The 13,595-nt window shown below is 36.1% G+C and overlaps 1 protein-coding gene across 1 annotated transcript in view; it reads right to left on the bottom strand.

Annotated features, from left to right (window-relative positions):
• Positions 1-13,595, bottom strand: part of CUL1 (cullin 1) — a 275,965-nt gene that overhangs the window by 130,529 nt on the left and 131,841 nt on the right. The window contains exon 9 of the mRNA XM_053715813.1: positions 9,993-10,123. Coding sequence (XP_053571788.1) covers positions 9,993-10,123 — 131 coding nt within the window. The remainder of the gene's footprint in view (positions 1-9,992; positions 10,124-13,595) is intronic.

Here is a 13,595-nt window from a genome sequence, read left to right as displayed (position 1 = left end):
ATCTAAATCTGTCTGAGAGAACATCTTTCCTGAATCAGAAATCTCTCCCTCAGACAGCAAATCCCTCATCCCTACTTCAGAACATTGTGAGGGAATATCGGATACAGCTACTAAAGCGTCAGAAGGCTCAGCATTTGTTCTTAACCCAGAGCTACTACGCTTCCCTTGCAAAAAAAGTCAAAGAGAGAGAACAGCACTCCATGAGATAGAACAGAAGCTGGAATAACTTCCATGCATGTTCATTTTTATTGAATTCCTCAGGATGCCAGTTCTTTTTGCACACTACGCCCCTTCACAGAGAAAAAATATCCTGAAGCATATCAGTCTGACCCTGCCCAATGACAGTCCAGCACCGAAATACCAGGCAATTCTTCTCTGAACAAGGGAAGCAACAACCCCAGACGATCGTTTCGGCCTTCTATGGGCCTCGTCAGTGAGGTGCAGTTGTATCTCTCTAAGGGCAAGTGTGCATGGAGTCCACGTCTGTGTTCCCCATTACTCTTAGGGCTTCCCTTGCAACCCAGGTAGCTTAGATAAAACCTCTGTGAGGGTAGTATTCATAACTGAAGCCATATCTTGCAATGTGAAAGAATTAGACGCACTAGAAGTACTTGGCATCGCTTGTGCGGGCGTTACTGGTTGTGACACTTGGGGAGAACTAGATGGCAACATTGATGGCTTAAATTAGTCCCTCAGAAGACTCTTAGGACCTCCGGAGAAGTTGCTTGCTGCTTGTAAATGTAGGCCCCGCCCACCTCACTCGATGTTGCTGGGGCCTACACAAAACTAACAAAGCCTGCCTGAAAGCCATGTGGGTTATAAACAACCCCAAATAACCCTCAAGCAAATGTCCCATAAAACAGAAAACGTTACTCCCAGAAACAAAAACGTTTGTCCCAAATTCACATAAACTGAGTGCCCACAAAAAATTAACCCTTTATGCAAGCTAGTAAAAACCTCTGATAACACTAGGATTACTGCTTACCCTTCCCCTAATGGGGACACTGTCAGCCTTTCTGAGTTAACACAGTCTCTGCAGAAAATATGACTGAACATACCTCATTGCTGTATAGCAAGAAACTGTTCCTCACACTGAAGTTTTCCTGTACTCCTCAGCTTCTGTGGGAACAGCAATGGACCTTAGTAACAAATGCTAAGATCATCATCCTCCAGGCAGAAATCTTCATCTATGTCCTGCCTGAGAGTAAATAGTACAAAACTGGTACCATTTAAAAATAACAAACACTTGATTGAAGATAAAATAAAACTAACAGCTTAACACCTCTTCTCTGTAGCCTTCCTGCTTAGAGCCAACAAAGAGAATGACTGGGGGGGGGGTGGAGTTAAGGGGGGGAGCTATATAGACAGCTCTTCTGTGGTGCTCTCTTTGCTACTTCCTGTCAGGAAGGACAATATCCCACAAGTTAGGATGAATCTGTGGACTCGGTACATCATGCAAAAGAAATAGTTATAGGAAGTATATCGACAATCTGTCCATATAGAGTTTAGAAGACCTACTATTACCTGAGGATCAACACTAACTAAAAGTTAAATGTTTTTGAAGATAATCGTAATCTGGATAACTACCATTTTAGGACAACAATAATAAGACTTCATCTATTTATTTTTACACCACCAAGTTTGAATATTTACATATTTTTTCACATTTTTTAGGATATATATATATATTTTTTCAACCAGTAATATTTTGATTTTTTTTAGGTGTACACCTATTTGAACACTGGCACATGTTTGTAACTTTTGTATTTTGTGATTTATTATTTTTATCATCACTTGGATTCCCAATTTGGACAACTTCTTTGGACATTATGGTATGAACTTTGTATCAGACTTTCATCACTTTTAACTTGCATCACCATTCACTTTAATCAGTGATCTAATTTTTAGGACATTTTAATCAATCATATGCAAATCCACTTGGTCTCTTAAGGAGCCTGTGCTACCATCCATCCCCATAAGGGATCGGTATAGGATATATCTCTGTACAGATTTAATCAAGTTCCAGCGTGGATAGATCTGGTTCAAATTACTGTTAGGATATTGCTTAATCTACTATATTCTCCACATGTGGTTAGATTGGATTATATTTTAATATAGAGTTTTTTACCTATATTTTTTTTTTTTTTTAAAACATTTGTTCAATAAACTTCTGTTTAACCCTGATAAATCTTACCTTCAGCTTATTAGCCCCTTTTTTAAGGAGCTAACACTAGCGCTTTTCCATCGCTTATTATTTGTTTCGATTCGATTACTTGGGACCACCTCTTTACTACATTAGAGAACTTTGGAATCTCTGGTCATTTCAATAATTTTGAATACCAAAAAAGAAAAAACCACTGGCGCTGTTAAAAACAGCTAGGATTTAAACTACTATATAAGTGTGTGTAAAAATAGATTCCTAAAACCTCTCTTATGTAATAAAGTGCAGGATGTGTAGCCGTGTGAAGAAATACAGAATAGTCTCTACAAGATGTGGTTGATTTTTATATTACTGAATTGATTAATGATATATATCAAATAAAGTCGACAACTGTCGCATAAAACAAAAATCAAGTGAGCATAAGCAAGAGATATATGTGATAGTAGGATATAATAGGAAAAATATGAGCAAACAAAGTTAAATCTATAACAATTTTAATCTAAATAGTTAAAAACAAAGTATGCGTTAAAAAACATTTGTTAAAACAATAGGTCAATGTAGAATAAAAATAGGGACGTCTCCCTGGAAATATCTGGCATAAGCGGTCTGATTGCCTCAAATTGTTGGATGATATATTGATAAGGAATAGGTGGAAAAAAGACCGATCCTAAATAAGTAACAGTCACAATTATCGTGAATGGTAAGGTACCTTACTGATGTCCTTCAAAGTGAAGCAGCCTCCAGGCTGATATGCAGCTCCTTCGCTTCTTTGAGCGTCTTTGTGTGCCGGGGTCTTTCGCGGCTTAGTACAAACCGCGCGCCTCTAATTCTATTGGCGGTCAGGTGGCACACCCCTCTTCCGATAGGCTGTAATGGTACACGCTTCTTAAGACGTGTATGGAGGTATAGTCGGTCACAATGGAAATAACCGAGTGCTCTTTATAGTTAGGCGGCTGTTTTTTTCTGCTTTAACAGGCTTGAACAAATGAACTTGCAGCCTTTAAAGGATCCACTACAAATGCGGTGATGATATTTACACTTGTTCGTTGCTGTTCAGATCCCTGGTCCTCAGAGTGGCTTTTGCTCCTAAATCGTAGAAATTAAAGAGTCCACAGGAGGGGCTGGATTGCAGCTTTTTGTGTAAATCAATCGTGGATGTGTCCAGGTGATAGTAGTGATGTAGCTGGAGTAAATTCTACGCATTTCACCCTAGGAGGGATTTATCAAGATACTCCAGGTGTGCATAGTACACCTTTATAAAGGTAGTCTCTGGATTCTATTGCCTGAAATTTGTTTAATCCGATTGGAGCCAGAGAACAACACCTCCTTAAATATAAGGTGGAATCCATTGACATTCATATAAGATACAGAAGGTGGTATTTGGAAATGTTAAACTTAAAACCTATAAGCCAGTACATTCAATATCCAAAAATATCTATGCAGGAAAATAGCTCAACTATCCTAAAAAGCAATATGTTCATGCAATAAAAAATTATAAATAAAGAATAAAAATAATTAACCTGTATATTATGGCATCAATAAGTTTACAGACTACTGGGTAAGTTGACTATATATATATATATATATATATGTCAATAAGTATGGATAAGGCTAATATCACAGACGATGGCTTGATAAATAAAATTAGATGGATAAATTTCATGGAAAATATTTAATAGGCAATATCATTAATATCCACTAAAAATTATACGTATCAATGCACATATAAAGATGTATGTATATGGGTTAGCTGGAGTTAATTCCCAGTGTAAATACTAATCATACATATATATCTAATAAACTAACAAACAATAAGTTAATATACAGGTGACTTATTCTCAAATAGAAAGGACAGAAGGATTTATCATAAAAAAGAGAGGTCATGGATAGGATATATCAGGTGTTAACCAAACATAATGATATATATATATATATATATATATATATATATATATATATATATATATATATATATATATATATATATATATATATATATATATATATATATATATATAAGTGGAAATGACAGGGGTGATGTATAACAACCCTAATAAGAAATATTTATAGAAATAAGGAGATTTTTAATTCTGAATTTAATCCTTGGGGTTGGATGGTTTGTAATGTATATATAGTCTCAGATTCAATTCTAAGAAGTTCGACTTCTAAATTACCTCCTCTCCAATTTGGTGTCATCTTTTTGATCCCCCAAAATCTAAAATCTGCCAATTTGTTGTTATGTTTCTCTTTGAAATGTTGGTACAAATATGTATCTTTTTTTTCCTTTTTCAATAGTCCAAAGGTGTTCACAGATCCTTTCCCTAAGCATTCTGGTTGTTTCTCCAATGTATTGTTTGTTACACATGCATTGAATCATTTATACCACCCCTTTATCTTGACATCTGATGGTGCTATCAATGGGACACTATACATATGGATAAATTCCTTGATGATATGAATCACAACTCTATAGGCTTAAAATTCACTCATACTATTAGCAAAGAAAAGATAATATTTCTTGATTTAGAAATCGAAATAGTTGAAAATTCCCTGAACATGAAAACACACTTTAAAACAGTAGATGCTAACAACCTAATACATTCAGAAAGCTGTCATCTGAGAAGATGGAAAGAAAATGTAACTAAGGGACAATGTATCTGAATTCGTAGAAATTGTTCTAAAAAAATAGATTATCTAGAACAAGCAGATTTCCTTGAAAGAAAATTCTTAGAGAAGGGTTATAAGAAGGATTTAATAACTAAAGCCAAAAAAGATATAGAATCAATTGATAGGAATGAATTCCTCAAATATAAGGAAAGGCCTAAAACAAACGTTCCAGGTAATAACATTATAAATGTACCACTAATTACTAATTATAATGATGATTTAAAGACTCTGAAAATAAATCATGAACAAACATTGGCACTTAGTACAAAATGATCCCATCATAGGTGATAAAGTTTCCCCTTACCCCAATATAATTTATAGAAAGGCTAAAAACCTTAAGACCATTCTAGCTCCTAGTGAGTTCAAAACTGAGCTACATAGTAACACAAATCAGTTTATTATGGAATAATATCAATGGGTTTTTTCCATGTTTTGGATGTAAGTCCTGCCAATATAGCTGTAAAACCAAAGATTATAGGTCCACACAAACAGGAAATGTATATGAAATTAACAGTACCATCAGATGCCAAGATAAAGGGGTGGTATATATGATTCAATGCATGTGTAACAAACAATACATTGGAGAAACAACCAGAACGCTTATGGAAAGGATCCGTGAACACCTTTGGACTATTGAAAAAGGGAAAAAAAAAAGATACATATTTGTACCAACATTTCAAAGAGAAACATAACAAATTGGCAGATTTTAGATTTTGAGGGATCAAAAAGATAACACCAAATTGTAGAGGAGGTAATTTAGAAGTCGAACTTCTTAGAATTGAATCTGAGACTATATATACACATTACAAACCCTCCAACCCCAAGGATTAAATTCAGAATTAGAAATCTCCTTATTTCTATAAATATTTCTTATTAGGGTTGTTATACATCACCCCTGTCATTTCCACTTATATTTATATATATATAGATATATATATATATATATAGAGAGAGAGAGAGAGCATTATGTTTGGTTAAAACCTGATATATCCTATCCATGACCTCTTTTGTTATGAGAAATCCTTTATGATAAATCCTTCGGTCCTTTCTATTTGAGAATAAGTCACCTGTATATTAACTTATTGTTTGTTAGCTTATTAGATATATATGTATGATTAGTATTTACACTGGGAATTAACTCCAGCTAACCCATATACATACATCTTTATATGTGCATTGATACGTATAATTTTTTAGGGGATATTAATGATATTGCCTATTAAATATTATTCCATGAAATGTATCCATCTAATTTTATTTATCAAGCCATCGTCTGTGATATTAGCCTTATCCATACTTATTGATTATATATATATATATATATATATATATATATATATATATATATATATATATAGTCCACTTACCCAGTAGTCTGTAAACTTATTGATGCCATAAAATACAGGTTAATCACTTATCTTTATTTATAATTTTTTTATTACATGAACATATTGCTTTTTAGGATAGTTGAGCTATTTTCCTGCATAGATATTTATAGATATTTTTGGATATTGAATGTACAGGCTTATAGGTTTTAAGTTTAACATTTCCAAATACCACCTTTTGTATCTTGTATGAATATCAACGGATTCCACCTTATATATAAGGAGGTGTTGTTCTCTGGCTCCAATCGGATTAAACAAATTTCAGCCAATAGAATCCAGAGACTACCTTTACAGGGAGTGCAGAATTATTAGGCAAGTTGTATTTTTGAGGATTAATTTTATTATTGAACAACAACCATGTTCTCAATGAACCCAAAAAACTCATTAATATCAAAGCTGAATAGTTTTGGAAGTAGTTTTTAGTTTGTTTTTAGTTATAGCTATTTTAGGGGGATATCTGTGTGTGCAGGTGACTATTACTGTGCATAATTATTAGGCAACTTAACAAAAAACAAATATATACCCATTTCAATTATTTATTTTTACCAGTGAAACCAATATAACATCTCAAAATTCACAAATATACATTTCTGACATTCAAAAACAAAACAAAAACAAATCAGTGACCAATACAGCCACCTTTCTTTGCAAGGACACTCAAAAGCCTGCCATCCATGGATTCTGTCAGTGTTTTGATCTGTTCACCATCAACATTGCGTGCAGCAGCAACCACAGCCTCCCAGACACTGTTCAGAGAGGTGTACTGTTTTCCCTCCTTGTAAATCTCACATTTGATGATGGACCACAGGTTCTCAATGGGGTTCAGATCAGGTGAACAAGGAGGCCATGTCATTAGATTTTCTTCTTTTATACCCTTTCTTGCCAGCCACGCTGTGGAGTACTTGGACGCGTGTAATGGAGCATTGTCCTGCATGAAAATCATGTTTTTCTTGAAGGATGCAGACTTCTTCCTGTACCACTGCTTGAAGAAGGTGTCTTCCAGAAACTGGCAGTAGGACTGGGAGTTGAGCTTGATTCCATCCTCAACCCGAAAAGGCCCCACAAGCTCATCTTTGATGATACCAGCCCAAACCAGTACTCCACCTCCACCTTGCTGGCGTCTGAGTCGGACTGGAGCTCTCTGCCCTTTACCAATCCAGCCACGGGCCCATCCATCTGGCCCATCAAGACTCACTCTCATTTCATCAGTCCATAAAACCTTAGAAAAATCAGTCTTGAGATATTTCTTGGCCCAGTCTTGACGTTTCAGCTTGTGTGTCTTGTTCAGTGGTGGTCGTCTTTCAGCCTTTCTTACCTTGGCCATGTCTCTGAGTATTGCACACCTTGCGCTTTTGGGCACTCCAGTGATGTTGCAGCTCTGAAATATGGCCAAACTGGTGGCAAGTGGCATCTTGGCAGCTGCACGCTTGACTTTTCTCAGTTCATGGGCAGTTATTTTGGGCCTTGGTTTTTCCACACGCTTCTTGCGACCCTGTTGACTATTTTGAATGAAACGCTTGATTGTTCGATGATCACGCTTCAGAAGCTTTGCAATTTTAAGAGTGCTGCATCCCTCTGCAAGATATCTCACTATTTTTGACTTTTCTGAGCCTGTCAAGTCCTTCTTTTGACCCATTTTGCCAAAGGAAAGGAAGTTGCCTAATAATTATGCACACCTGATATAGGGTGTTGATGTCATTAGACCACACCCCTTCTCATTACAGAGATGCACATCACCTAATATGCTTAATTGGTAGTAGGCTTTCGAGCCTATACAGCTTGGAGTAAGACAACATGCATAAAGAGGATGATGTGGTCAAAATACTCATTTGCCTAATAATTCTGCACTCCCTGTATAAAAGGTGTACTATGCACACCTGGAGTATCTTGATAAAGCCCTCCTAGGGTGAAACGCGTAGAATTTACTCCAGCTACATCACTACTATCACCTGGACACATCCACTATTGATTTACACAAAAAGCTGCGATCCAGCCCCTCCTGTGGACTCTTTAATTTCTACGATTTAGGAGCAAAAGCCACTCTGAGGACAAGGGATCTGAACATCAACGAACAAGTGTAAATATCATCACCGCATTTGTAGTGGATCCTTTAAAGGCTGCAAGTTCATTTGTTCAAGCCTGTTAAAGCAAAAAAAACCAGCCGCCTAACTATAAAGAGCACTCAGTTATTTCCATTGTGACTGACTATACCTCCATACACTTCTTACGAAGCGTGTACCATTACAGCCTATCGGAAGAGGGGTGTGCCACCTGACCGCCAATAGAATTAGAGGCATGCGGTTTGTACTAAGCCGCGAAAGACCCCGGCACACACAGACGCTCAAAGAAGTGAAGGAGCTGCATATCAGCCTGGAGGCTGCTTCACTTTGACGGACATCAGTAAGGTACCTTACCATTCACGATAACTGTGACTGTTACTTATTTAGGATCAGTCTTTTTTCCACCTATTCCTTATCAATATATCATCCAACAATTTGAGGCAATCAGACCGCTTATGCCAGATATTTCCAGGGAGACGTCGCTATTTTTATTCTACATTGACCTATTGTTTTAACAAATGTTAACGCATACTTTGTTTTTAACTAATTATTTAGATTAAAATGGTTATAGATTTACCTTCGTTTGCTCATATTTTTCCTATTATATCCTACTATCACATGTATCACTTGCTTATGCTCACTTGATTTTTGTTTTATGCAACAGTTGTCCACTTTATTTGATATATATATCAATCAATTCAGTAATATAAAAATCAACCACATTTTGTAGAGACTATTCTGTATTTCTTCACACGGCTACACAGCCTGCACTTTATTACCTAAGAGAGGTTTTAGGAATCTATTTTTACACACACTTATATAGTAGATTAAATCCTAGCTGTTTTTAACAGCGCCAGTGGTTTTTCCTTTTTTGGTATTCTTGATTTCACTTAAACTACTGAGGTGGAGTAGTTTCTTTCTACTAGGCCTATAGTATTTAGTTAGTTATAGCGCCAACTCTCATTTCTATAATTTACATTTCAATAATTTTGTAAAACTAATATATAATAATCCATCTGCTGCTTTCTTAGTATTTTTCTGTTTCCTTGAATATAATTTGCTGACATTTTACAAAAGTGTACAATTTAATGGTTATAGTAGCAAGGTCTTTTTCTTTTGTTATATGATATCATCCATTAATATAGTGAGCATAGAATATAAATTAGGATTGACTGTTATAAAATTAAATAGTTTGTCAGTAAACATAGAATCCAAAGATGTATTGGTAAAAAAATATTTTTATTTTTTTTAATTTCCTGTTATTTACTCCTTTGAATGTATTTTTCTGATGTCTCAAAATTGTCCTTGTATATACAGATGTCTAATCTGTGTCAATAATACTTTTGTCTATGTATATTTGTGGAAAATAATAAAAAAAAAGATAAATAAAAATAAAAAAAAATGTAAAGTTGTTTACAAATGTATGGTCTATCTGAAGAAGAATTTTGGGTTTCATGAGCCATAAACCAAGGAAGAAGGATCAATTCAGGATAATGGTTACCCAATACAGCTTCTATGCAGAATCGTTTATAAAGTCCAAGTGTTCATTCAGATCAGTAAAACAATAAAGCAACTAACAAAAAATCTGAAATCTAATTTTTTTTTTCAGTCTGAGTACCAGAAAGCTAAGAACAAATACAATGGCTACCTTACTATGCTAAATTATGTTAGCAATAGTAAAAACAGAATCCTTTCTAATAAGAAACATGAAATTCTTACATTCTGTGCAGCTTCTCCACATTTTTCTATGGCAGCAAGTCCCTGATTGTGGATGTGCGTTTCCAAAAGTTTTTTAAGCTCCCCTAGGCCATCCTGGATTCGAGATACAAGATTGTACATCCTCCCTAAATCTGGGGAGAAATATCCAAATAAACAATTCTTACACAGAGTACAGAATGGGATGAAACAAGATAAATAAAAGCACAGGAAGATCAAACTGAAACAAGATTTATAGTAGAAATGTTCAGGACATATAAAAAAGGTAGATAAAAAGGAGATTACAATGTTAAAGGTGCAATTACTTTTAGTTAAATTAGGTTAGTTATCTAAACCAATAATGCATGTAAACGAATGTATACTGACTAAAAACACTGACACGAAAAATGTGGTAAAGTAAGGGTTAGGATGTACAAGCAAATTGGACAAACCCTATACTTTAGCATTGCTTCACTCTTTTTTTTTTATGTGAAACAACTAACGATAGAACAAGAAAAAAACATTTGCAGCTCATGGGGTCACACACATACCAGGCTAATATATGTAATTTTGCCGGTATCTGGTACAAAACAAGTAATGCACATAATTACTGTAGGAAAACATGAGTATATCGCACTGACTCATATGGTAGTTGAAGGTTCAGGCAGGCTGATAGTAGCACATCTTTTGTCTGTTTTTATTATTCATATTAAAATAAAAAAGAATGGGGTTGGAATATAAAGTACATATGGATATGAGCTATGTTGCATACAACTACTCTCTACACTTTACAACATTTGTATTATAACCTTTCAAAATTGTTTTACATAGAAAACCTACTATGTTCCATATGCAGTTGCGCTGTGAAACCAGCCTCTATACATCTATACATAAATACTTTGTATCTGTCTTGTACCAGCTATAACTAGTTCCTGAGGAGATTATGCTATATTAGTGGTGTGCATATAACTACAAATATCCACCTTACATTTGCTCTCATGAACATCACACATTCCTAAACATTCTCTCTCCTCCCTCCCTGCACCTCATCCAAAAAAAAAAAAACAGTCTTAATACTGCAAATCTGTATTTCATCATATGTCACTCTCCATCTTGCTCATACTAGCTGCTGGCGGAATCTCTCCTAATCCTGGACTTCACAACTTCCTAGCCTCAATCCACCATGTGGGCCTTTCCATAGACCTAGAAAACAAAACTCTGGTAACTCAAATTTATCTCGTGTCTAAAGCCAACACCCCTTCTCTGGTATTTTAATTTTCATCTTGTTGCATCAACAAATACATCTCTTCCCTCACATTTTCCTCATTCGAAACTCACTTGATTCCCTTTTTCTCTTCCCTCTCAATACGTGTTGCAGTTATATACCGCCCCACCCCGACTTCTCATCTCATTTTGATAGTTTTGCTGCCTGGCTACCTGTCCTCAGACACCCCTGCCCTCATTCTAGGGGATTTTAACCTCCCTGTTTACAAACCCACTGCCTCCTCTGCAAAACAACTTCTGCAACTCCCCTAGGCCATTCTGGATTTGAGATACAAGATTGTACATTCTTCCTAAATCCGGTGGAGAAATAGCCAAATAAGCAATTCTTACACAGAGTACAGAACGGGATTAAACAAGATCAATCATTGAAAATAATGTTTCCAGCATGTATTGTGCAGAACAACTATATAGTTTACATATCAATAGCATTAGTTCAGTTTCATTTATGAAGCACAGGAAGTTCAAACTAAAACAAGATTTATAGTAAAAATGTTCAGAACCTATAAAAAAAAAAAAAAAAAAAAAGGTAGAAAAACGTGCAATTACTTATAGTTAAATTATGTTAGTTATCTAAACCAATAAGGCATCTAAACAAATGTATACTTACTAAAAACACTGACACACACAAAAAAAAAAAATCTACTCACTTGCAACATCACTCCCTACAACTCTCCTACTATCTACCCCTCACACCAGTCTACAGAAGCATTAAGTCACTAGATCAGAACAGCTCTAAAACTTCTGCTCTCTTCCATCTACTCCTTTTCCTGCCTTGACCAATCTGCCACTACAATTCCACACAGGTGGAATCTGCCCCTGGGAAGACAAAGATTTGAATCCTATTCAGTAACCGTGGGATACTATATCTATGACTCAAGGATCTGGAACATTGCGTATCCAAGCCTGCCAAAAAAAAGAAAGCCTGCCCCCCACTTGATCCACTACAGGATTGGGGGCAGCCCCTTCATGTTTATTTAGAATCAACAAAAGGCTTCTTGGCTTGCTTCCCCCTATTTCAAGGCTGACTGGACCTCCAAGAAGACTTGGATTTATCCGACCTAGAAGAGGAAGACTTCTGTCCCTTAAAGTTACGAAAGGAACAAAAAATAGAATTCTGGCGACCATTAGGTCTATTCTTTTTATCCTGAGGTAGGAAAGAACCCTTTCCACCTGTAATGTCAGAAATTATTTCTGCAAGAGCTGATCCAAACAAGGCCTCACACCCTTATAAGGCAAAGATAAAAGCTTGGACTTGGATGTAACATTTGCAGACCAAGATTTTAAACCACAGAGCTCAGTGAGCTAAAACAGTAAAACCAGAAATCTTAGCACCCAGTCTAAGAACTTGCATGTTGGCCTCACAAATAAAAGTATTGGCAGCTTTAGAGCCTTGATCCTGTCTTGGATCTCCTCTATAGTAGTCTCCTCTAGGATAAGATTAGATAAGTAATTGCACCAATAAGATGCTGCCCCCGCAACTGTAGCAATACTAGCAACAGGTTGCCACTGTAATCCCTGATGAATGTACATCTTCAAAAAAGCCTCAAGCTTCTTATCCATGGGATCCTTGAAAGACAGAGTAGAGATAGCTCCCCCTACCTTGGGCACCGTGCGCCACGAATCACGTTAGCAACAGGAAACATCTTTTTAAAAACAGGGGACGGGGAAAAAGGAATCCCTGGTTTATCCTATTCCGGAGTTATAATATCTGCCATACGGTCTGGAACTGGAAATACTTCCACAGATGTGGGTACATCATATACCCTTTTTAAGCTTACTAGACCTCTTTGGATTCTCCACCACAGATGCGTCAGATTCTTCCAAAGTAGCAAGAACCTCCTTCAAAAGAACTCAATCTGAAATTAATCTCCTCTGAATCTGCAGAATTGGTTACTACAGTACTACTGAAGAATCATCCTAATCAGATAATTGAGACAAACTGATTAACGCAGCCTTAGCGGAGTGAGCTTAACATCAATATGTTTAAATTTCCTCTTACGCTTACCAGAAACCTTTGGAAAAGATGATAAAGCTGCAGAAATAGTAGAAGTAACCTGCGCAGCGAAATCCCCATGTAAAAAAAAAACAACACCCCCAGGAGGTTGAAAGGAACCACAGGGCACTGCATGTGAAGCTTGAGGGGAAAGCGGATGTGTAGCTAGGATAACACTAACCTGAGAGACAGGAGGCTCAGGGAGAGACATCTTATCTTTAAACATTAAAGTTTTATTTAGTTATTAAGAGCAAAACTGTACAAGAGGAATTATATTAGCCTCCAAACACAATAAGCATTTTTCAAATGAATCAACTTCAGCATTAGTGTCCATAATTGGGTATCCGTTC

This window comes from Bombina bombina, chromosome 5 (genome assembly GCF_027579735.1).
Source record: "Bombina bombina isolate aBomBom1 chromosome 5, aBomBom1.pri, whole genome shotgun sequence".
Lineage (NCBI taxonomy): Eukaryota > Metazoa > Chordata > Amphibia > Anura > Bombinatoridae > Bombina > Bombina bombina.
Note: the sequence above shows the minus strand (reverse complement) of the source record. Positions and strands in the feature narration are given on the sequence as shown.